General features: G+C 37.2%; 1 protein-coding gene across 13 annotated transcripts in view; it reads left to right on the forward strand.

Annotated features, from left to right (window-relative positions):
- The window catches only part of MAST4 (microtubule associated serine/threonine kinase family member 4), a 674,031-nt gene that overhangs the window by 569,331 nt on the left and 79,666 nt on the right, over window positions 1-25,034 (forward strand). For 8 of the 13 annotated variants that reach the window (XM_037801729.1, XM_037801731.1, XM_037801732.1 and 5 more), the window contains 5 exons: window positions 2,561-2,630; window positions 8,154-8,235; window positions 13,914-14,071; window positions 19,095-19,170; window positions 20,536-20,745. In XM_037801729.1, coding sequence (XP_037657657.1) covers window positions 2,561-2,630; window positions 8,154-8,235; window positions 13,914-14,071; window positions 19,095-19,170; window positions 20,536-20,745 — 596 coding nt within the window. The remainder of the gene's footprint in view (window positions 1-2,560; window positions 2,631-8,153; window positions 8,236-13,913; window positions 14,072-19,094; window positions 19,171-20,535; window positions 20,746-25,034) is intronic. The other 5 variants (XM_037801730.1, XM_037801740.1, XM_037801733.1 and 2 more) reach the window with 1 other exon arrangement.

The following is a 25,034-nucleotide window of genomic DNA, read 5'->3' on the forward strand; positions in this document are numbered from 1 at the left end:
TTGTCTCCACTGTCTTGCCTTTGGGTATTTGCGTTATTTCTGACCTCTCTTCCTGAAGTCCCCTTCCCTTTTTCCCAGATGTAAAGCCTATTGAATGGCTCTCAAATTAAGCTAAAGCCTCTTGTCCTTAAAGAATTAGCAGGTACACTAGCCCATGTAGCCCTTTTCTGTCATCTCTCTTGGCAATTAGAGACTTCATGATAATTCATTTTAGTGCGTCACCATATTCTGTGTTTGCATTTCAATTTATCCCTTCAATGTGACATGAAACAAGAAGAAAGATCTGTGATAAGTAAAAGATGTGAGTTTGGTTTTGCAGCAGTGGAAAATTAGTTGAGAAGAAAATGAGGAACATTTTCAGTTGATGGACCTGGCAAGGCAGTGCAGGATGGAAAGACTAAATCCAAAGAATAGAAATGGTTAATGGCAGCCTTGAATTTTTAAGAACAATTAAATTAGCCTACCTATGTAACTATCTCTGCCCATCCATCCACAAAGTGATGGGTTGCCATGTATTGTAATACGTTACATAGCTTCCTGGGTACCACTCATTAAAAATCTCTAAAATGAAGAGGGTTTGTGGTTAATTCCTTGTCTCTCTCTTCTTCTGATTTCTAAAAGTATTTAATAAACTCTCTCTAATTGTTCCAGTTGTTCTCATTGTGATTCTCCAAGCACAGTCTTAGCTTTACAAAGAACACAGGGCTTAGAATTTGATGCCAGGTTTTATTGGCCGTACTATTTCATTCTAAGAGAATAGGGTAGCACGGATTGTTCTCAAAAATTCCTTGGCTTCAAGCAGTTAATTGTTTTTGTTTTTTATTTTGTTTTTGTTTTGCTCCTAATAATTTACTGGCAGACTACTCTATATGGGCTTGAGCAAAATGAGCATTTTCCCAAAATCAAAATCAAGATTTCTGGCATTAGATTATCCCCTTTAGGAAAGAAAATTTTTAGCCATTTTGAAATTATCCAACTCTCTTAAAGATGAAAAGTAATGTACAAGCTAAGGTAGGAGATGGAGGCTGTTGAAAGGAATTGAAAGAACTTAGTTTAGCTGTGTAGAAAAGGGGACAAAACGAGTCAAGGATTACTGGATGGCAAAAGCAGAACCCATTTCTCCAGGGGCTCAAGGAACAACAGATGCAAAGGCATGATAAATTTCATTGCAACAGGGGGAAAAATGCTTCTTGATTCTTTATCCATAAAGAAATGGGCTTCTCAGCGCTTCTGAGTTAAATGGCTTTGATTGTGTTGTCTGTCATCAAGTTAATGGCATCTGTTGAAAACATCACTATAAAATTTGCAACCTTAAGTTAATTGGGAAATTTCTGTAGTGCCATAGCCAGTCTGCAAGTCCTCAAGGTAACACTAAACTTATCCTCCTTAATGTTTAGTCTCTTCTTTTTGCACACTGGTAATAAATTGCTTATCTTTACAGCAGGTACTGATTTAAACTGAAGTCTTGCATTCCTTACAACTAATTACAACCGTCCCTTTCATTAAGAGACTGTAATGTGGCAACTGGCTTGCTGTTATGGAATCTTCCTGATTTATTTTCCATTTTTCAAGAACATACAGAATTCATTGGCAGCCTTTCCTTTCCTTATTTAAACCAGTTACACTCCCATCTTGTCCTCAGACAATTCAGCCAATGTAATTTAAAAATCAGAGGGATGCAGGGTGGTCTGGAGTGTCCTGAACTTCCACTCACCAGCTGCCTGCCATGCTTTCTCCATCAGCAGCAGGTTGAGTCTCATGGAGAAGGTGGCAAGCCCTCAGTGGAGCTGCTCTCTGTGCACTGGGCAGTCCCTGCCCCCCACCACCTCTGATGGAGGCTGCTGCCTTAGCCTTTGTCTGATGGCAGTGTGGGGAAAGCGTGATCTGCTGCCTTTGTGTGGCTGTGGCTTTTAAAGGCTGCCGGGCCAGTCCCGGTCCAGCTGCTTAAGAGCAGAGGGATTATTGAAGAAAATATGGACAGGGACAAATCCTGTTGGGCTACTCTGGAGATGCTGAGATGGAGCTGTGTTATTTTAGAAATAGGACTGAACTACTGGGCTCTTCCCAGTATTCTACAAATCTGACACATCCGCCTTTAAAATATGTGTTTTGGAATATGAGGATTTATTTTCAAGAGCTCAGACTTTTATTCATGCTCCCTTAAACAAAAAAATATTAAGGCTGCCTCCCCTAAAATTCATTCCCCATCTCCCCCCAATTAAAGGCATATGTTTACCCAGCTATCCTATTCTTTGAAGTATTAGCATCTGGATGCTAACATACAAGACATGGATTATTAAACATGTGGAGTACTGCTGATTGGTGATATGGTGAATGTGTTTATTCATGAATCTTGTACACATAGAATTTCTAGCTGTGCTAGAATTCAAGCATCCTCCCCTAACACCTGCTCCAGGTAAAACTGAGACATCATTTGGGGGAAGAAGGAACAATTTGCAGAAGTGTAAAGAGACTTAGTACTTGGGAGAAGAAGAGTCTGGAAGTGAATAGTGATACAAAACCGAAATCATGTAAAATTTTCTTCTCTTTCTCTCTACAGGAAACAGCCCTCAAGATAGTCCAAGAAATTTCTCCCCCAGTGCCTCAGCCCATTTTTCATTTTCACGGAGGTAAGAGCTTCTTATGAGTGAGATATAAAGTGTTACAGTACGCCTTATGAAGTCCTGCTCATCACATAAGGTCTTTTCTGACTCTCCTCTAGCCAGAGATAACTTAATCCTTCTTTATACCACCCCAGAGCTTTGTTGTGACACACATTTCTTAACAGTTCTAATAATGATTTCTGCCTTCTGTTATAGTTATACTTCTCTGTAGGACCTGTCGTGGTTCTCCAGTAGATGGTGAGCTCCTAATGAAGGCAGGGAATGACCATTTCCATCTTTTCTCCCATCCCTAGTCCAGTGGTTTGTACATGCTTGGTGTTCAAAGATTTTTACTGGATTGTTTGAGTTTATATTGTAAGGACTTGATTCATCTATGTGTACCAATGCGATGGGTTTTTTTTGTTTTTGTGTTTCAATTTTTTTTAATAAAAATGACCTCTCATGGGATCACGGGTATGCATTCCAGGATACCTGCTACTTGAGAGCATTAAGCCAGCAATTTAGTGATCCCCTGAGAAAAAGCCATGCGTGAACTGTAGTACAAGCCTTCTGTTCCTCTTCTTATTTGGTTAGAATTAGGCACCATGGAGCAAAGATGTATGTTTCATATCCATGTCATTTAGGCAAGAGGAGGCTTTGTAGCTCAGGGGATACTAGGCATGTCATTTAATATCACATCTTTTCAATCACAGATATCATGCTTTGATTTAGCCAAATCAGAGGACTCTACAAGGCATCTCCTATGTGTTCCGCATATCGAATTAGCATACTTAAGCCTGTCAAGTTCACACACTTTCACCTTCCTGGACCTCTTTGCTCCTCTCACATACATACCCTGTCCTCTTCCAACCAGGAAAACACAAGCAGAAAACAAAATGCCCCTTCACAGACAGGCTGAATATTCAGAATAAATTCAGTTTGTGGTCCAAATAGCCTGGATATTTGCTAAATTTTCTTCAGACATGTAACCATACCCTGAAGTAGATTCAAGTAGCACTAAATAAAGACACATAACTGGGTTGGAAAGTATATATTTGTTCTAATACATTTCACTGACCAGCAAAACTTGTAGCGTCCTCCCTACTGTTTGTCAGCATGTAATACATGTTTTATTACTAAAGCCAGACAAAAGGATATGTTTGCAGCATCTTCATAATTCTCTGTAATTCCAATTCCCTTTTAAACCGCTCACACACAAAAAAGTGTTTGTTGTTTCATTAGTCATTTCCCGTCATATGTAAATGCCTATATGTATATAGTGCTGTGCTTCCAACATGGAGAGGATACAAGAATAACTAAGATGTGACCTTCAAGGACTTATTGAGGCCCACCCCATCTTTATTCTTTGAGCACTGTAAAGAAGATGTGAGAATTAACTGGCCCCACAAAACCTCTGTTCACCTAACGAATATAATTCATGATGGTTGTTCTAGTTTGCTAATGCTGCAGAATGCAAAACACCAGAGATGGATTGGCTTTTATAAAAAGGGGGTTTATTTGGCCAGACAGTTACAGTCTTAAGGCCATGAAGTGTCCAAGGTAACACATCAGTAATCGGGTACCTTCACTGGAGGATGGCCAATGGCGTCCGGAAAACCTCTGTTAGCTGGGAAGGCATGTGGCTGGCATCTGCTCCAAAGTTCTGGTTTCAAAATGGCTTTCTCCCAGGATGTTCCTCTTTAGCAAGCTTGCTCCTCTTCAAAACGTCTCTCACAGCTGCACTGAATTCCTTCTCTTTGAGTCAGCTCATTTATATGGCTCCACTAATCAAGGCCCACCCTGAATGGGTGGGGCCATGCCTCCATGGGAATATCCCATCAGAGTCATCACCCACAGCTGGGTGGCGCACATTCCAAGCAAATCTAATCAGCACCAAAACGTCTGCCCCACAAGACTACATCAAAGATAATGGTGTTTGGGGGACACAATACATTCAAACTGGCACAATGGTACTACTATTCCAAATGAAATAAAAATCTTTATAAAAATTGCTAGACCAGAGCCCACCATCATCTTTAAAACACATTCTAAAAATTGGGGGGGTGGGGGGGTGGAATAATGCATTTAATTGCTTTAAGTAATAAGATAAATGCAAATCTCATTACAGTGTGCATTTAAACATGACAGTAATCAAGCCTCTTAATCTTACCAGATTTATAAAAAGGAAGAGAATCCAATAATTAAGTGGGTGATTGGAGGACAGGTGAATCTGGTTACTATGCTATTAAAAAAGTACACAAACCCCCAGGCATGTTAATTTTTGACAAATTAACCTTAAACCATGACAGAAGATAGTCACAGGAGACCTCTAGTTCATTTCCCCTGAACTTCCAGATGGAACTCCCTCCACACTCTTCACAAAGTATTAATTTAGATTAGTACAGGAGTGATCATCTTTTAAAACTTTTATTCCAGTAAATAGAAACCCACGGTAGTTATAAAAACTCAAATTGATATATATTTTTTTTAACATATGGGGTCTTCCCCTTCTGATTCAGAGTTAATTTCATTCAGGAAACATGAGGATTCCACTGATGGGTCTCTCTTGCATTCCACCTGGAGTGCGTTTCTGAGCGTTAAGAATAAATGCCATTTTGATACCCCAATTCCATTATTTTATTAATTTAGTTCAATAGAGCATTGGTATAAAAAATATTGCTCTGTTTTTTTGAAATTATTCTTGGGTGAGGGAATAAAGTTTGGGGCTTATTAATCTTTTCTGCTCTTACTTGAACCATGTGATACTGCTCTCCCAATAGACATCCCCTCTGATGTAATGGTCTGTTGACAGCTTGGAAAGCATGATGGCACATGCTTGCTTTCCATATTTTCTAATGTATTTTTTTCAGGGTAAAATAATCCAGGTAATTTGTTAATACTGAGTTAAAATAAAAGGATGAAAATGAGCATCAGAGTAAAGTAGATTTTGTCTGGAGCAAGGAAACATTGTTTCTCAATACTAATTGTAGTCTGATTTATAATTCATCTGATTGTGGCATTATTTAACATTTTGCCTTAGTTGTGAGATAGAGGTTAATAACCTTGTCTTGCCTTTCACAGAACTTGTGGAGGTTTTACGTACCGTAGATTGCTTTCACTTCCATTGGAAATATGGAGTCCTGTGTGATTAGCATGGATCTCTCCTGGTTGCCTGAGTTGTTATTCCCTAGGTTAAATCTCACAATATATTTTCTTAAGCAAATTACTGAAAGGGCTCAGTTTGGCTTGCTGAGTTCAGGTCATCAGACTCTTGTTGAGCACCCCAGGTTAGAGCAACCTCCTGGTGACTCCCATAGAAGTGCCCTTGTAAATGCATAAGTTCATTTTAATTTGTTACATTATATTGCCAACATCAACCAGAATACCAGTGTACCACCCAGGTAACTATAACTATTAAACAAATAAAGAAATCTGCCTCTTCATGCTATTACAATAGCCATGTTGATATTGGGACTTTTCATTCTTTCCTTTTTGTTGACCATATTAATCTGTATTTTTATGAGTGGTGTTGATATGATTGTTTGTTTTTGCCAATCTTTTTGTGCCCTATGTTCCCATCAGACGTTTTTCCCTTCTGACTTTTCATTTAAAAGTAACATTGAGATTTCCAAAGCAAGAAGACTCTTTTCAAAAAAGTCTTTTTGCTTTGGCAAGTATATAGTTTTTTCTTCAGATTACGTATTATTGATAGCTACTGCGAAGAAAAGACAATGTTGTTTGTAGAATCCACATTGCACTTGGGTAATGTCTTTCTTGAAAAAAAGGGCATGCTCTCTCTTAAGTACTGTATATAGCATATATAGTAATTTATGGTGTGCAGTTGTCATGGTGATGAAAACACAATGGTCCTATGTGCTCCATTTGAGTAAACAGACACAGAAAACATGGGTAACTTTATGAGACATAAATTATTTCTGGTCCACGGCTGCATGGAGTACTGAACACACTCTTGTTTAAACATCTTTCTAGTTGTGTGTTTTCCAGAGTAAGCAAATGTAATTTATGCTTGAGAAATAATAAGAACATGTCTCCTCTTGGAATTGTTCTTTCATCTGAAATGTGTTCATTGATACCTGAGGGAAAGGAGAGTTAATGAATCACAAAACAAAATCATGGTGGGGGACATTTTGTACCTCGCTCTTTCCAGAGACTAGTTTCTGATAATTGCTGTTAAATGAACTGAATAATTCTTTTAAAATCTTATCCTTCTCTTACTTTTTAAAATTGCTGGTGTTTTATATACAAAGTACAGGCATGAATTTTTAAGTCTTTAATGAGTAGCCAAATAAAATAGAAGTGACCTATGTCCATTTAATTCATAGTCAGGTATCTTTATAAGCATGTTAAATTATTTTTTCTTAAGTCTCTAATCTTTTCAATTGTTTTAAAATATTTTTAAGCAACACACAACTTAATTCTCACAATACCTTTTATCTGATATATTCACATACATCTTATTTTGCTTCTTTTTTTTAAACATACTTGACTCAATTGTACTCCAATCATGGGCACAGAAATGACAGGTAAAGTTTACTAAAATTTTAACATCGTAGTAGTTTTGTGTGTCCACTTGAATTTCTCCATTTTGTCTTTGTGGACCATTTGCATTTATTAGAGGCAGCAACCATGGTAGCCTATGATTTTGTGTTCCCTTGAATGTAAATTTAGGCTAAAATGTGAGCTTTTTACATGAACACTTAATAGTGACATTTCTCAAATTCGAGTCTAATGCCCTTCAATTCATTGACTTCAACTTAATGTGAATGCCCCAGAATGGCAAAGATTTCAGGAAATTTGCTTTCTGGTGTCCCCTTTTCTTAGCAGCAGTATTGTCTCCACTGCTGCATTAACTCATCTGAGACTCTTGTAATGACCCTAATTTATAACCAGGGTCTCATTCAGCAGCTACCCATCCTACAAAGCCAGGTCATGTCAAAAGGCAATAACTCTTAAGAGATTCTGAGCAAAAGGTCAGTCACTTTCTTAGAGCTAAAGCTATTTGCCACTTAAGGCTTCAGCCAGCCGTGAGCCCACTAATCCCTTCCTCACTAGGTGTGTTGAGTACCACTGTTTCCATGAAAATAATAAGCAGGAAGTCTTTAGGCTGCAGTGAAAGTCCCTACAGGCTCTTATTCCATGCTGTAATTTAGGCCCTTCCAAGGAACATCTGCACAGGTTATCAGTTTCCAGATAACGGTGTTTTCCCTCCTCCCTCTCTGTTTTTATGCCTTTGAATCTGCTGAGTCTGACAGTTGTAATTACTTCTGGTATTCATTTTGTCAAAGTGTATTAGTGAGAGGTCAATAATATGTATCAACTCATTCACTTCCTACTTGTTTGGGTGTATCGATTCTGTTCAAATAAAAGTCAACCTGCTGTAAAATATTTGTTTACCCTGACCCTTGCCAAGCATTTCCACATCCTCACAGACTATGCTTGTGTCGTTTGTTTGACTAAAAATACTCGGTTTCCCTGGAATTCCCATGAACAGTACTCTAGTGTTGACCTAAGCCAAACTTCCTTTCTCAGTAGGACTGATGGACGCCGCTGGTCATTGGCTTCTCTCCCCTCCTCCGGCTATGGGACAAACACGCCCAGCTCCACGGTTTCTGTAAGTGCCTGACTTTTTTCCCATTCCCTCACAATCACAGAGGTATTACACAGGCAGTGTTTTCTCGGGGTGTTTCCTGGTAGGAAGGAGAAGATAAATTCTGCATGTCTGCCACTCGGAATAGGTTACGCATCAAATGATTGCTGACAAACATAAAAAAGACATACTCTTGCTGCAAGCTTTTAAACTGTGGTGCATAAATTGAGTAAGTCACAGGACTGCAAGTTTGTAGGAGATTGGGAGCTTTTGTTTTAATACCGTTTGGTGTAGTTTTGGGAAAAAATGCAATCTGGTTTTATTGCTTTGGTTCCATGCCAGTGATATTAGCACTGAAAAATGCCATTAAAACTTTGATGGCCTGCGTCTTTTTTCTCACATGGCTTTTAGATAGAGGTTTGTGTTTTGTTTTGTTTTTTCCTCCTTCAAAGAAAAAAAAGATGGCAAGGCTTAAACTGGTCTATACCTTCCAGGTAAGAACTTTCTTTTAGGGAGAGATTAAAAATAACTCCTCTTAGGAGAAAGTTAAAATAAAGAAACAGTAGGAAACCATGAAAATGGGATATTAAAAGAAGGATACTCTAACTTCAAACTGTAACATTGCAAACAAGAGGGCTGGCAATCACTGGAAATGATTCAGTAATGTAGAGAAATGATTTCTCAGTTTAAATTAGCAATATTGCAGGATAACTGTCTCTGCAGAGCTTTAGGAAGCAGATGGTCATTTGGGAGGGCCAAGAATGTGTAGGTGTTCAATAAATCCCTAATGAAGTGGTTTGGACACTTTTGTACCATGCCTTCTCCATTTTGTCAAAATCTGGGTTACTTTTTAGGGCTGTCCATCTATTGTATTTTTTACAAAAGCCCACATTGTGCCAAGCACATATTAAGCCACTTAATAACACTTGAATGGATAAGAAACTATAGTTAAACAGATAAGGTCTAACTGATATCACCACTGCCTTATATTTTGTTTCCAGAATTCCAGGTATAATATAATTCTGGAGCACCTTTAAAATCTGCTTTTTAAAATCTGTTGTTGATTTTTACCATCTCCTTATTGTATTCATAGTATTTTATTGAGGAGAAGTCATTTATTTTCCTATCCATTATTCCATTTTGTCATGGCATATGAGTTTACTGTCCATTTATATCAGTTTTGAGAAACATCTTCACAACCTTGAGTAGTTACAGTGGCACGTTGGCCTCATATCAGGATGCTTAAACATCCTAAATGGCATCAGTGGAAAAAATTGTCACTAAGTGATAGTGGAGTCATCCTTGGTTTTTGTGGCAGTAAACTTCATTGGTTATTGACCCACATTTTAGATGTTGTAAATATGGAAAACCTAGTGTAAAAGCAAATGTTGAAATTATTTGACAAAAAAAGGGAGTAATTTTCTAAGTTTTAGAAACTCTTGGATGTCTCTAAGGAGAACCAAGACATGAATAAATAGTTTTTGGGTCTTGATTCTGTGGCTTTCCAATACATATTCTCATTTAACCCTCCCCATGCCAAAAATTTGAATTTGTGTATCCTGATTCCAAATCCTTTTTTCTTTCAATTATTATCACCTTGCATTACTCTTTAGTCAACTTTTACTGCAGTATTGATTCAGCAATCTCTCTAGTGCAAGATCTTCCTTCTTCCCATCTCTAACTAGTAAATCATATGCAACTTTTTAAAAATGAATCTATAAAGAAAGCGTGAGCTACATAGAACCAGCCTCATTTGGTACAAATACCTTTAAAAATAATGATTTTTTACAAACATTTATGTCCTAGACTGTAATCTAAGTATTTTTAAATGCATTGACTCATTTAATCCTAGCAACATACCCTGCAAGGTAGTTGCTGTTATTTTTCTCATTTTATGGATCAGAAATCTGAGGCAGAGAGTTAACTGAGAGGCTGTTTTTCAATCCCCATTTTGTATCAGTAGGAGTACAGTGAGTGGCCTAACCCCAGACTCGACTCTTTTTAAGAAATTTACATCTATTTCTTAAAACAACCCTTGTAATTAATAAACTTGACCCGGCTGCCTGGCATAATATAATCACCGCTGTCCCTGACGTCCATATGTGTCTATAAAAGGGGACTCCTGGGACAGGTGTGAGTCAAACACACATATACTGTTTCTAGCAGCTTCTGTCCAGGAGCAAGACAGGCTTTCTTTTAAGTGTTTATTTTATTAAAGAAGGTGGTATCGTATAACTGTTGACTTCAGATTGCTATTTTTTCTTCAAAACGAAGTTTTAGACTTCAATATTACTTTTTATGTCTAAAGATGTAGGGACGTGTTTAATCTTGGAAGATGCTATTGCACGAAAGCCCCACTTTCTTTTCTTCTTATTGGTTGTTGGTAAAATTGATGAATGAAAACAGGAAAAGTGACTTCTTATTTTCTTCAGTTTTTTCTTTTCTTAGTAGCTGTATTTTCTTCTTTTCTAAATCGGCTCTGAATCTCTCTTAAAGTCTCATTTCCCTAGGTTAATAGTTAGTCATTTAGTCAATCAGAAATGCATTTTAGTTATTTTTTAAACAAAGATATAGGATATATACAAATAAAATTACATATACTTTGGAAATATAGTTTACATTTTATAGATAATTATGCTTTTAACTGAACTCCAGAACTGCTTGTGCTGAAATGCAAACATTATTTTGTCTTTATCCTTTGTATATTATGGAAACTGAAAAACTGGCAGGTATTAAACTGCTATATTTTGAAACTGGAAATATTTGGTCATATGAAGTTAATTAGTCCTCCTAGAGAACATTTAGTATTGCAACTTCTTTTTACTTCAAACTTTGCTGCAAAAGTTAATTTGTGGAACTATTTCAAGGAAATATTCAAATCATAATTTTTAATTTTAAAATAAGTTCATATGACTTGCAAGAGTAGAAAGATATTCCCAAATATATTTCTTAAGAGAAAAATTGTTTTCTGCTGAGGGAAAGAATGGAAATAAGAATATATATGAGTTATGGCTATAAAATGATACTGTTTTTAATAAATAATAAGTAGAGACTTAGGTATGCATATGAATATTGTCCTTTGCAAAATGGTTATCTTGAGACACTAACTGCTTATTCGAATGATATTGTTACTCAGAACATTTTTTGGAATGCTCCTAATTGCTTTGGAAACTGGCAGGATAGTATTTTGTGTAAATCTTCATTCTTTGAAAGTGTTATTTGGTTTACGGTACAGTCAAAAGTCCAAAGAAAACTAGTCGGGTTGATGAGACTTACTGGCACCACACTTTGAGACCATGCTATAAATATAATGAGACTCAGTTTATTGTGAAACTCCCAAACTAATTCTTGAAGCTCTTCTAGAAGTAGTATTCCAGGATGTTTTCACCAATGTAAGTATCTTTTCAGTAAGCAAATAAGATCTTGGGGACAACACACACATCTCTCTGTTGTCCTAGCAGTCCTCTTCACTGGCTTTTGAAGTCTCCATGTTCCTCCATTGTTCAATGTTGACATCACTCTTTTGGGTCCCTTTTGGTACCTTTTGAATCAACCCCAAGCCATTTTGCTTGCCTATAGTTGTTCCCAGTGATATAGGCTCATACCAGTGTAACTCGGGGTTTGGTGTTGCCTTAATCCCTTGTTTGCCTTACTTGTTCCAACTGAGATGAAAGGAGGCTCCCTTCCCAGAGAAACTCCTTCCTTCCTACTTTCTGTAACACTGTTAAGGTTATAACACTTACTTATACCCCTGCATCATTCAGTTTATTTTATTCACCATCAGGACACATTAGGCACATTCCTTATGAAGTCAAGTTATAAGCTTAAAATAAGTAATCACAAAATTTTCCTCTTAAATTTAACAGATAACATTTTGCCAAAATTAGTTCAACTGTTTTTTTAAAATAAATTTTAATTTTGTTAAGTAAATAAAATGTTAAAGATACAGCTGAAATCCCTCCCTACCCAACCTCCTTCCCCTCCCTTACTTTGCAAAGAAAATGACTCCTGACAGCTTTTGGTATCACTTCTATACAATTGCAAGTCCATAATCCCTTATCTTAAACCATTGAGTCCCACTGTGTTTTAGAATTTATTTTCAGATTTTAGAAAGTTAACTTGATCCCTATACTTTTGTAACAGCCCAGCAGCTCATAATCAAATATATAAATATTTTTATAGCAACCTGAGTGAATATTCACACTTAGTGGATTAAATAAATATTTTAAATAGCTTCCCATCAGTTTAGTTGCTGTTTTGCCACTAAAAGAGTATTGCAAAGTTATGAACAAGTTTTTAAGTTTTGTAGCTTTTGGATTTTGAAATCTTGGATACAGAATTGTGGACATCTATTTACCTTTGAGACTTATATACAGATTCTTAATTCTCTTTCGCTCTTTGCTCATTTCCATTTGTCTCTAGTCCTATTACCACCACCTATTTCCTGCTTGCATTGATTTTATTATTTCTTGAGTTGACTCTTTAGTTCACATATTTTATTTTTCTTTTCATAGTGAAAGTATTTAAAGTTGTGCCTGTACTTTCTGAATAGAGCTTTGGTTATATCACATAAATCTTTCAAGGAGTGTTCTATGAAATAATCTCATTGCATTCTAAAAATCCTGCCTGTGTCTCAGTGTATATTTAGTAGAGTGTTTTATAATTTCAAGGTATTGGTATATTTTTAAGCTTTAGTCATTAATTTATAATGTTGCTGCATTGCAGTGCTTTGGTATTTATGAAGTGTCCTCTTAATTAATACAATTATGATTTTTTTTAATAAGACAAGCCTACTAGAACTTACATTTTCAAATGAGTGGTATGTTTCAAATATGCTTATTTTAACCATGTTTCCATAACTCAAAAAATTTCTTAGTGTCTTAATGTTTTTTATTAGAATTATTTACCTGCCACACAAAAAAATTTCTTTGCTTTATAGTTACATATGTCAGATTGGTTAAAAGCAGAGTTATTTAGCCTTTCCTCCTTTCTACCTTACCTTGCTCCAGGTGTTGAGCAACTGTTTTCAAAAAGCAAAACTACACAGAAGGGATAAAAAACTCACTACCACTGACGCTGTTTTTTTTTTTTTTTTTCAAGTGGTAGTCACAGCCAAAAAAGGAAAGGGAAAACATACCAATTTTTTAAAACAATGGCATTATTGAAAAAGTATCTTCTTAATCTCATCCTCTTTATAGTCACAGCACAGATTGATGGTGATCATATCAAAGGAACAGCATGTATTATAAAGAGTTCTCATTACCTTTGTTATATTCATACATCCTATGATTTTTTTATGTGACCTAAAAGTCATAATGTTTGATTATGAGCAGCAGTAAAACCTAAGGAGCCATACTCAGTTGAGAACTAATCTGTGATTTAATGCACCCAAGTCTCACTGCAGTGGTCACTTTTTTGCTTTGGTTTTTGTGGTCCCTATCCATTTTCTGAGCCTTGCTTTCTCCAGAGAAATAACTGTCTTTTAGAAAACTGTCCTTATAGACAAATGAGCTAAAATTTGAAAGGAATCTTGACCTCCCAGAGAGAGCAATCAGGATATACATTGAGGCAGTAGTTACAGCAATCATAATATGGAAAAGAAACAGTATAAAATGGTAGTATCACCCAAGTTTACTGCTTTGATCTCCACTCATTTGAAGAATGTGGAGACAGTCACATATTTTCACTTTGGTTTGTTGCAGTCATCCTGTTCCTCTCAGGAGAAGTTGCATCAGTTACCATACCAACCAACGCCAGATGAGTTGCACTTCTTATCAAAACATTTTTGTACCACCGAAAGCATCGCCACTGAGAACAGATGCAGGAACACGCCAATGCGTCCCCGTTCCCGAAGTCTGAGGTGCGTAGACATGAACACAAACTTACTTAGTTGGATTATCTGTTTCCAATGTTTTTTTGCCCTCTGATTTATAAATGTTTTGTTAATAGATTTGTGAACTACCATAAATATAGTGTGATTTTTCCATCTATGTATATTATTAATTACCATCGAAAGGCGTTTCATTTATTTTTCTTTTATATCCTTACAATTTGCTAATAACTTTCATGGCACTCGTCATTTTGGCCTTCAGAGAGCTCCTGTGAAAACTTGTAGCTATTAAGCTATTAGAAATTTCAAGGCAGTCAAATTATGGTACAAGAACAGTTAATATTCTTATGCTACGAGGGAGAAGCTTGGCTGAAAAGGAAGGACATCAAGAATAGACAAATTTTTTTTTTTTCAGATTCCACATTATAAAAGTCCACCCAGCTCTTTTGTTCTTTCTTCCCATCATAAGTTTTACTTTATCAAGGATTATGAACACATTTTTAGGAATTTCTGTCCCCTGAATTTTGTCAATGCCAAATGTAGCATGGGGCCAATTTTATTTTGACTTGTTTCAAATAATGTATATCACATTTTGGTTCTTTAGTAAGCAGTCTCTAAAACAGATATCAGTGTTCAGGGTGCTTATTGAGGAGTGCCTTTGGGATCAACACTTGTGGAAGGGAGGGCAGAAAGCAGGAGTGGGGAGATGGAGATGTGGAGCTGCAATTGAGGTCCACAACCGCAACCAACCTAGCAGCCTAGATCTCAGAAGCTCGGACCCATCAGAGTTGACCTTTTGGGACAAAATGTCCGGGCCTTTATATCCCAGCCTCCGTCATTGGGTGTGTCGCTAGATGTGGGTCTCTGAAAAGGGCATGACCTTGGGCAGGCAGCTCTCTGCACCTGAGGCAGTCTCGGAAGGGGCTGAAAGCTGACGGTGTCTGAGTGCTGAAGGCATCTGCCCACAGCACTTCCGGCAACCAAGCAAGAGATCCTTCTGTGAAGGGGGATCACAGCAATGCATCCCTTTGTCCAACACAGTATGAGATCTTGATGCTGCAGAATTGAGGCATTTTGATATAGTAAGGTTTTATTACAAAAAATACCTTGGTTGTTAGGTGTTCTGTTGAATATCAAAATTTACTGAGAAGGGTTTTCCCTTTGTTCCTTTCTTCTTTATTTAGTATCATAAATTGATACTAAATATAGCCACATTGAGTAATTGTGGGATGTGTTAGATTATTTAGAAATATGGAATAGAAGACCGATTTTACTACTTCCTCTAGAAGCACAGTATTCTACTATTTTACATGGGTGCTGTTTTTGGTTTTATGAAAACAGTTCCTAGGATATCTACTACAAGCTGCATCTTCCAGGAATGTATATTATTCACACTCAAGTTGCACAACTATATACCACTGGAAAGGAACATGAACCTGCCATTGAAGTAAATAAAGAAAAATCTGCAATGGTTGTGTGCCTGTGTCTCATATTGTACATAATACCTACCTCAGCATCCCAAATAAATATAGGCCAGAAAATGGATTTCAATTATGATACCTGTGTCATGGGAAACTGTCAGACTACTTCAGTGGTAGGTGGCAGAGCGCAGGTGTGCGATGAAAGTGTGAAATTATACTGTTAAATGTGTCTAAGATGTTGCTGTTTGCTTAAATGTCTGTAGCTACTGATTTTGTTTTTTTTTTTTTTTTGACTCCCAAGTTATCTGTTTATTTATCTATGTTCTGTTCATTAATGCTCTGTACATACTTGTTAACAGTATATAAGAATTATGACACATCATCTTTGGTTGTACATTTGTCAGTTAACATTTAAAGATATTTTCTGATTTAACCTAGTCATCATAATTATGTTTAGAGTTGTATGAAAAAATAGAACTTGAAAACTAGAAATTTCAGCCAGTTTCTACCTCATAAATATGTGTATGTGCTAATCTGTTGAAAAGAACTCTGATTTCCCTGCCTACAACTCATTACAAAAGTCTGCTTTCAGCAGTTCCAGATCACGTCACAATCCTATATTTTATTTTTCATTAATATGTCAAAAGGAAAAACTCTGAATTCGTGTCTGAATTTTGTTGTAAAGCATTCTTGATAGTTACTTTTCCCAATCTGATATACCTGGTGTGAACTCCAGCTGAACACTTTTTCACCTTGATTTTAGTGTGGACATTTCCTCAGTATGAGAAATTTAACATTGATGGGTAAATCGAGAACACGAAAGACTTTTCTTCATTCTATATATACATAGAATGTATTATACAATGTGAAACTTTATGTGTTCTACACATTGCTTTCTAAGTAAAAAATTCTCACATTTTTTCACTAAGTAGCCACTCCATCAAATAGTATATCTTGTTCTCCCAGAATATTCTCCTCCTAGCAAGGATATTTTTGTCCATTTTTATGGTTTAGGAGTTATTCCTACTTTGAGCTTTTCTTGTATACCAAAGGATGGAGCTAAGTTGAAATTTATTATAGGTAACTACAGACTTTGAGTTCATCCTAAAGGAGTAAAATCATGTTATTTAAAGATAGATTGTAAATAAAAGCATTTACCCATTTATTACATTGAGAGATATTTATTACACTCCTGTGTGAATTCTTTAATTTTAAATATTAGAGCTGTGGCTGAACACTCCTCCATAAGCAAAACATATTTACTGACTTCTCTAATGTCCAATAGCCAAATAATGTCTAAAGGTTTTCCTGTGTAAGATGGGAGAAATGTTTTCTCCCCAGTGTTAATTACCTTGTGTCACCTGAGACTATCAGTGAAGCATTTCCCACATACATGGCAAGTGTATAGTTTCTTCTCACTGTGAGTTCTTTCATGTAACCTAAGTTTACCACATAAATGGAAGGATTTCCCACATACATGGCAGACTTATAGTTTCTCCCCAGTGTGAGTTCTCTCATGTTGCCTAAGTTTTCCACGTAGATGGAAGGATTTCCCACATGGTTGGCCAACTTATGGTTTCCCCCCAGTGTGAGTTTTCTCATGTTGCCTAAGGGTACCACAATGACTGAAGGATTTTCCACATATATTGCAGACATTGGGTTTCTCTCTAGTGTGAATTCTTTCATGTTGCCTAAGGTTACTAAAATGACTGAAGGATTTCCCACATATATAGCAGATATTGGGTTTCTCTCCAGTGTGAATTCTTTCATGTTGCCTAAGGTTACCAGATTGAATGAAGGATTTCCCACATACATTGCAGACATTGGGTTTCTCTCCAGTGTGAATTCGTTCATGTTGCCTAAGGGTACCAGAAAGACTGAAGGATTTACCACATATACTGCAGATATTGGGTTTCTCTCCAGTGTGAGTTCTTTCATGTTGCCTAAGGTTACCACAATGACTGAAGGATTTCCCACATATATTGCAGACATATGGTTTCTCTCCAGTGTGAATTCTTTCATGTTTCCTAAGGTTACCAGAATGACTGAAGGATTTCCCACACATACTGCAGACATATGGTTTCTCCCCAGCGTGAATTCTTTCATGTTGTCTAAGGGTACCACAATGACTGAAGGATTTCCCACATATTCTGCAGATACTGGGTTTCTCCCCAGTGTGAATTCTTTCATGTTGCCTAAGGATAACAGATTGAATGAAGGATTTCCTACACATATTGCCAACATATGGTTTTTCCCCAGTGTTAGTTCTCTCATGTTCTCTGTGTGTGGAACTATCAGTGAAGTCTTTCCCACATACATGGCAGACATATGCTTTTACTTCAGTATGAGTTCTCTCATGTTGTCCGAGGCTGGTACTATCTGTGAAATCTTTCCCACATCCATGGCAGGCATATAGTTTCTCCACATTGTGAATTCTTTCATGTTGCCTAAGGTTAAAACTTTGACTGAAGGAATTCCCACATAGATGGCAGACATATGGATCCTCTACAGTGTGAATTCTTTCATGTTGTGTGAGGGTAGAACTACCAGTGAAATCTTTCTCAGATAGATGGTAGCCATATGGCTTTTCTCTAGTGTGTATTTTCTCAGGTTGTCTAAGGCCAGAACTACTTCTGAAGACTTTTCCACATAGATGACAGTTATATGACTTACATCCATTTTCAATTTTCTTATTTTGATGAAGGAATGAATGATAATTGAGAACTCTTTGAAATTGTTTGTTTACATTGGGTATCTTTCCCATGTCAGTCATTGTGGAGTGAGTGAAATATTCTCCCAAATCATTACTTTCCAGGGGACCCTCTTCAGTGTGAGAAATCTTTGTCTGGTTGGTAGATATGTCCTTAGAGATATGTTGCATGGTTATCACTTCTTTTTTATGGTCATTTTCCCCGCCTGGACTCCATACTTGAAGAAACCTTAATACTCTCCACAGTTCTCCTTGTTCTGACTGTGAAAGCACTTCTGATATGCAGACCTGATATCCCATGAACACCAGATGATTGATATTCTCCAGCATAACATCTCTGAACATCTTTCTCTGGTTTGTGTCCAGCATGGCCCACTCTTCCTTGGTAAAGCTGATAGCTACATCACTGAAGGTCACCGATTCCCGGGTCTCCAGGGCTTGGCTACTCCCCACCGCCACTTCTGCAGCCTAAGGGCCTTTACCTGCGCCGTCGGTGGAGGCCTGGGCGCCAAAGTGGAGCCATCAGCGGGGTCACGGGGTCGCAGGCGTTACAATGTCCTGATTTTGTTTTATATTGCAATTCATTAATTTGCTTACTGAGCTATACAATCTCATACTAAATGCAGAGAAAAAAATCTCAATTGCAGAACATTTTCTGTACAAGTGTGTGTTGTATCTATAATTATTTTGCAGCATTCCTCTTCTTGAGCTTTCTTTTTGAATACTATCCTGGGTATCTCTGTGTTTGTGAGTATGTATGTGTTCATGTGTACTAATGACTGATTTTTTAGTTTATTACCCAACATACTTTTCTTACAAAGTTTGCACAGGGCTTTTCATGCAACTGATTGTTTGTAAATAAAAAGCTTATTTTCATTCCATGCTGTGACAAGTTTAAAAGGGTAATTTGCTTTACTTGCAGCCCTGGACGTTCTCCTGCCTGCTGTGACCATGAAATAATTATGATGAACCATGTCTACAAAGAAAGGTTCCCAAAGGTAATGAATTGCATTTAAGATGCCTAGCCTCTCAACAAACAGGCAGCAATGGTTTGGAGTCTGTGAGGTGGTTTTGTTATGGGAAGTAATGGTCCAATCCAGTAATGAGTTACATAAAACAGCGTTAAAGCTTTATCCAAAAGATGAAATCACTACAATTTTTAAACTAAAAAACTTCCAGGGACTAGCCATTCTCCCTGTGTACTGAGCTGGCTCGAAAGCGGATCCCCTGTTGATTGCCACACACTGGGCAGGTTCCAGGAACGATCTGCTTTGAAAGACCTCCTTGTACCACATTCAGAGCCTGCTACTGTGTTCTCAAGCAGAGACCCTTCTTCTCATGCAGAAGCCTATAGTTTGGTGTGTCACAAAAGTTTTTTTTTTTTACACCCCCCTCCCCCCTTTTTCTTTTGAATTGAGCCAGAGAGGAGTTTGTGAAGGGGTGTGGCCCTGTTCATTCCCATCCCCATCCACTTCTACATCTTTCCCACCAGTGTTTTTGCACAGTTGGAAGAAGGCAATCTCTCCCTGCCATTTCTGTTCCTCCTCCACCACCTGTGTTGTGCTAGGCAACAGAACAAAAGGAAATCCTTGGTTTCATAACTCAGAAGTAGGGTACTTATTATTTTCAATGAACCAGTATCGATGTCATTGATTCAAGTGGTTTTAGCTATTTATCACATGTACTTGTTTAGCAGGGAAAGAGATACTAACTATAGTTAATGTTGGTTAAGATTTAGTGGGAAGCAGGAAGGAGGAGGAAGAGGGACTCTCCTTATGTAGACAATTAAAGGAAGGAATAATGATTAGGCAATAGGTGATTACAAAGAATGAAAAAAAGTAGGAAAGGAAATTTTAAATTTTGATTTTACACGTGGGATAGCTTTTTGAGGTGATATAAGATGCTTGCTCACAGTACATTAAGACCTAGCCAAGAAAACAAACTCTTCACTTACCCTGTGGAATTCTTGCAACTGTCCTGATTTTTGAGAAGGTAAAAACGTAAAGAACAATTGGATATTTTTGACAATCCATCTGAAAGAACCCAGGATATGAAATGAGAATCATACCAATTCACAGATATTGTTTGAGTTATTTGAACAAGGTTACATGAGCCATTTCACATTTGATCGGACATAGGAAAAAGAAAAGTGATTATCATCTTGGGATATTCAATTTCCCTTATATACCTCAAATATTTCTTCTTTTAGCTTTAATTTCTAGAATTCTATTAAATCACTTGTGGAAGTCTCTGAAAATGCTAGATAAATGTGATGATTAAATTGTCCACATACTTGTTTCCTGGTATTAAATCTTCATGTGTGTGTGTGTGTGTGTGTGTGTGTGTGTGTCTTCTCTAAATAGGCTACAGCTCAGATGGAAGAACGTCTAAAGGAAATTATCACCAGCTACTCTCCTGACAACGTTCTTCCCCTAGCAGATGGCGTGCTTAGTTTCACTCACCATCAGATTATTGAACTGGCTCGAGATTGCTTGGATAAATCTCGCCAGGGTCTCATCACCTCACGATACTTCCTTGAATTACAGCACAAACTAGATAAGTTGCTACAGGAGGTACGAAATATCCAACATGTAAAGTTTTCTGGTTTGTTTTGTTTTTTCCTTTAAAAAAAAATATTAGAACATTTGCTTAAGTTGTTACCATGAGACAGAGTTCATATTCCAGGGAAGCAAATGAAAAACAAGCCCCCCCCCTTCCCCCCAAATATGATTGCTGCATGCTATAAATTGATTCTGGTCATTATTTATAATAATAGAAAGTTAATGTAATAACCTTTACAGAAACCTTGGGGCCCAATAATCTATGACTCTAGGATAAGTGGATTGTAAAGGATTTTTAATCCCCCCATCCCACCCCTTACCCATAAAGTTATAAATTGCCTGGGTGTATGTGCATTATTTGATGATGCTATCTAGTTCTAACATCAGGGAAAGCTAAATGGAAAATTGCTGGTTTCTTCCAGGCTGTGTGTCCTATTAATTAACCTGCATGGTGTTGGGTAGTAAATGGCAACTTATATTTTCATTAGTGTCAATTTTTCTTCTAACAAAATATCCAGTTTCCAAAATAACAGATAAACACAGGCCCTGTCTAGGCCTAACACTTGCATGCATAACTCCTGATAGCACTCAGGACAGAAAGTCAGTATGTGTGGTGGAATAGAATTAGTGCATAATATTGCTCTTCTGACTGAAATTGATCAGCCACAGCCTCCAAGTAAAACCTATTTAGCCTGTGCATTTGGATATATTGTATTTCTGTGTCTCATAGGGCATAAATTATGCACATGTAAACATAATTTCAAGGGTTTTATCTCAGCATGAATATATAAATAATTGTGTAGAACTGAAGGAAAATATAAGCATCCTAGTTTTCTAGAAATCCATCTGTCCTTGCCCCTACTGAATTTACTTCTGGCAGGATGAGAAGATTCCTCTCTGGCGAGCAGCCAATACTTTTCTTCCCTTTCTCATCCAAACTTCCCAACAGAGTTTTCTATACTTTGTCCCCTTTTCTCACATTTCAACCCACTGCAGTCCTCTGAAACACTGACCCAAGAAGAGTCAAACACAACGTGGTTTTGTTTTTGTTTTTTGTTTTTTGCTTGTTGCTTTGTTGTTTATTTCCTATCTGTCATGGGCCAATTCTCTTATAAATTAAACTAAAATGAAAATGAATTTCTAGAAAAATGGACATACACTTGAATGTATGTGAATTGTACTTAATCACAAACTGCTAACAGTTCATGGGCTGGCAGCAGTCTTTGGACCACAACTTGAGTAGACTGCACCAGAATATAAACTTCACACGGGCAGGGATATTGTCTGTTTTGTTTACTTAGAATAATGAATGCACATAGAAGTATTCAATGAGTATTTGTTGATTGAATGGCTTCTGACTCCCTCTCACTAAAGTCACTGATGACTTTCTCACTGCCATATCCATCCACTGCACATTTTACTGGAACAGGCCTGTTTTACAGGAACATTATTGCATTCAGCAGTGTTAAAACCATCTTTCCCTCCACCCTCTCCCTAAGACACTTTTAGTCGTGGTACCTCTCTGACCATTTCTTCTCTGTCTCTTTCAACTCATGTTTTCTAAAAGTTCATTTTCCCTCTATTTCATCTTTGGTCCACTGCTCCTTCCACTCTCTCCTGTATTCTCATTATCTATCTTGGATCAAAGTTCTGTGGACTCCAGTGGCTTCCAGTCTGAATCTCAGATCAGCAGTTCTCTCTCCAATTCCAGATTCACGTGTCTGCCTGCCTATTAAATATCTTTCCAATTGGACAATCCATAATGCAGCAGAGTTAGCCTTCCAAACTGGACTCTGTTTTCTCAAGCAGACCTGTTTCTTCTGCATCTTTGCCTCTATCATTGGCACCACCATCTCTTAGTCACCTGCTGGAACCCTGTGTCATGCTAGACTACCTCTTTCCCCACCAGCAAGCATCCATGAGACTCTCTTGGTTTATTTCCTAAATATTTCTCCAACTCTACCCTCCTCTTCTGTTCTACCATCACTACCTAGCTCAGGCCCTCATTCTCACTGGTCTGCCTCCCTCCAGGCCTAACGCCTCAAATCTATTCTTCTGTGCAGCTTCCAGATGTCTATTTAATACTCTTCAGTGGCTCCATTCTGCCTGCAGGTATAACCATAACGTGGCATACGGGGCCCACAGCTGTATCCTCCCTCCCAGTGCATTTAGCCACAATGCATTGTAATGATCCATTGGTGGATCTGACTTCACCAACAGATAGTGGGCTTTTTGAGTGACAGGGATCACATCTTATCATGTCTAACTCCCAGTGCCTGGTATTTATTGGTTTCTCAATAACTATGAAAGAAAGGAAAGAAGGGATGGGGAGGAGGGAGGAAAGAAGGAAGCATAGAATAAAATATCTATATGCATGCATACAAAAATATTTGATCTATTAAGATTTATCATCAAGTAATCTAAGTCTGCTGTTCCCTTTGATCAGTCAGCTTCCAGAAAATGCTGAAAACACTATGCTTATTACTTTTTATGAGAATACTTTGTGAATTATAGTTTGTTAAATGAAGTGTGTTTGAACAGAAGAGACAGATCAGAGAACTCTGTAGTCAGCCCCTGTAGGGGTAACACCATAATTACCAGCTTCATTCTGTGTTTCTCATTCCTTCATAAGCATTCCCTGAAAGGGGTAGAATTGATAGCCAAAGCTAATACATTGAAATCCCTCACTTAATCTTTGTTCTGTGTGGCAGACTTGGCAGATTGTTTCATGGCATTGAAAGAAAAATCTTAAGGTTTCAAATAGCATCTGAATTGTCTATATAATAGTTGATAACTCATTGATTTTTAGAAAAAGTTCTCTTTTGGGCAGAAAAGCATGTATACTTATAGCATAAAGGTCTTTGGATGTTAATAAGAATGCTTTCTTGTATATCTTCACAGATAAACGTTTATTTTCCTTTAGTCCTTTTGTGAAAATTAAACTATCTTCAGAATCACATTTACAGTGTCCTTCCAGAGCTTGAAGCTTAAACTGTGGCAGGGGAATTTGCCCTTTCTAGGTAGAACCGAACTGTGGGGACTTGTGTTGGTTTTCCTACGATGCAATTGTTGTCAGTTCCCAGCTGTGACATTCAGTACCTGCAAGCCAATCTCCCAGGCACTTTACCCATTGTCAATGTTTTGCTTAACCCAAGGAAGGTCCCCCTGAGGTTTGAGCTTGATTTAACTGATGCCTTTTTAACGTCCTGAGGTCTAAGTCAATTCCAGATGAATGCTTTTATTTCTCAATCCATTTTTCACTTAGGTGCATTTGACCAAAGAATAGAATACATAGGAAGCTATAACCTACTCTCAAATCTGGGTCACAGTATTTTTTTATAGTGGCCAACACTTAAAATACAACACATACAGGACATCTATCAGAGCTTGCTGCCAACAACCAGGAAATAATTTCTCTTCTCATGCTAATTGCGTGATATTTTGTTTCATGTTGTTCTAACAAAGCTACCCCTAGCTCTACTCCCCAATAACTTTAGTAGATAAGATATTGAGTTAATTCATTGTGTTTTGGCCTTTGTTGTGGCTCATCATTCTTAGAAATAAGAAGTGGGATGAACTGAATAATTTTTAAGTTTTTAAAAAGAAATTTTTATGATCTAAACTGACATACATTTTTTTAGGATATAAAGTTCTCATTTCCTTTTGAAGAGACCACCCAAAGTTGTTCAGGCTTTTTCAGGCTTTCTATATATTCATTAGTTTACCAAACAGTAATTATTATAGTAAGAGTAAACTTCAGTGTCCAGCTTATTGTCAACCAAGAAGTTAGGTGTTTTTATGCTTCATCTTTAAGTTTTTCTGTTTAGTTTTGGCTGCTGATAAACTATAAAGAAGCCACATAACTATATTTCTTGGCATTCATTGCATCTTCCGAAATCTATTTTTATTACAAGACAAAAATCGAAAAGAAAATTTAAAGGCAGTTTAAATATTTGATCTTTATTTATGTATATGTATTTTATATATTTATTTTTATGTATGTATCCTAGCATTCTTTCTGGTTACTAGTGTCTTTAGTTATAGTTACTAGTTGGTTTTCTTTGAACGTATTCTATTCTACTATTAGTCACCAGTGGTCATTTTCTCTACGTTTCTTTTAAATATTAGCAGTTTTGTTTTTGCCTATATGGTTTCTGTACCTGTATTTTGGAAATTTGCCTTTGATTTAATGGCTTAAAATCAGTAGACTTATTACTGCTAAGTATAATCTTTTTTCACAGATTGGTCTGCAGTTCCTTTCATAGTGGGGTGGCGGAGGGGGCTGATCTTGTCATTATAAA

The sequence above is a fragment of the Choloepus didactylus genome, chromosome 13, assembly GCF_015220235.1.
Source record: "Choloepus didactylus isolate mChoDid1 chromosome 13, mChoDid1.pri, whole genome shotgun sequence".
Lineage (NCBI taxonomy): Eukaryota > Metazoa > Chordata > Mammalia > Pilosa > Megalonychidae > Choloepus > Choloepus didactylus.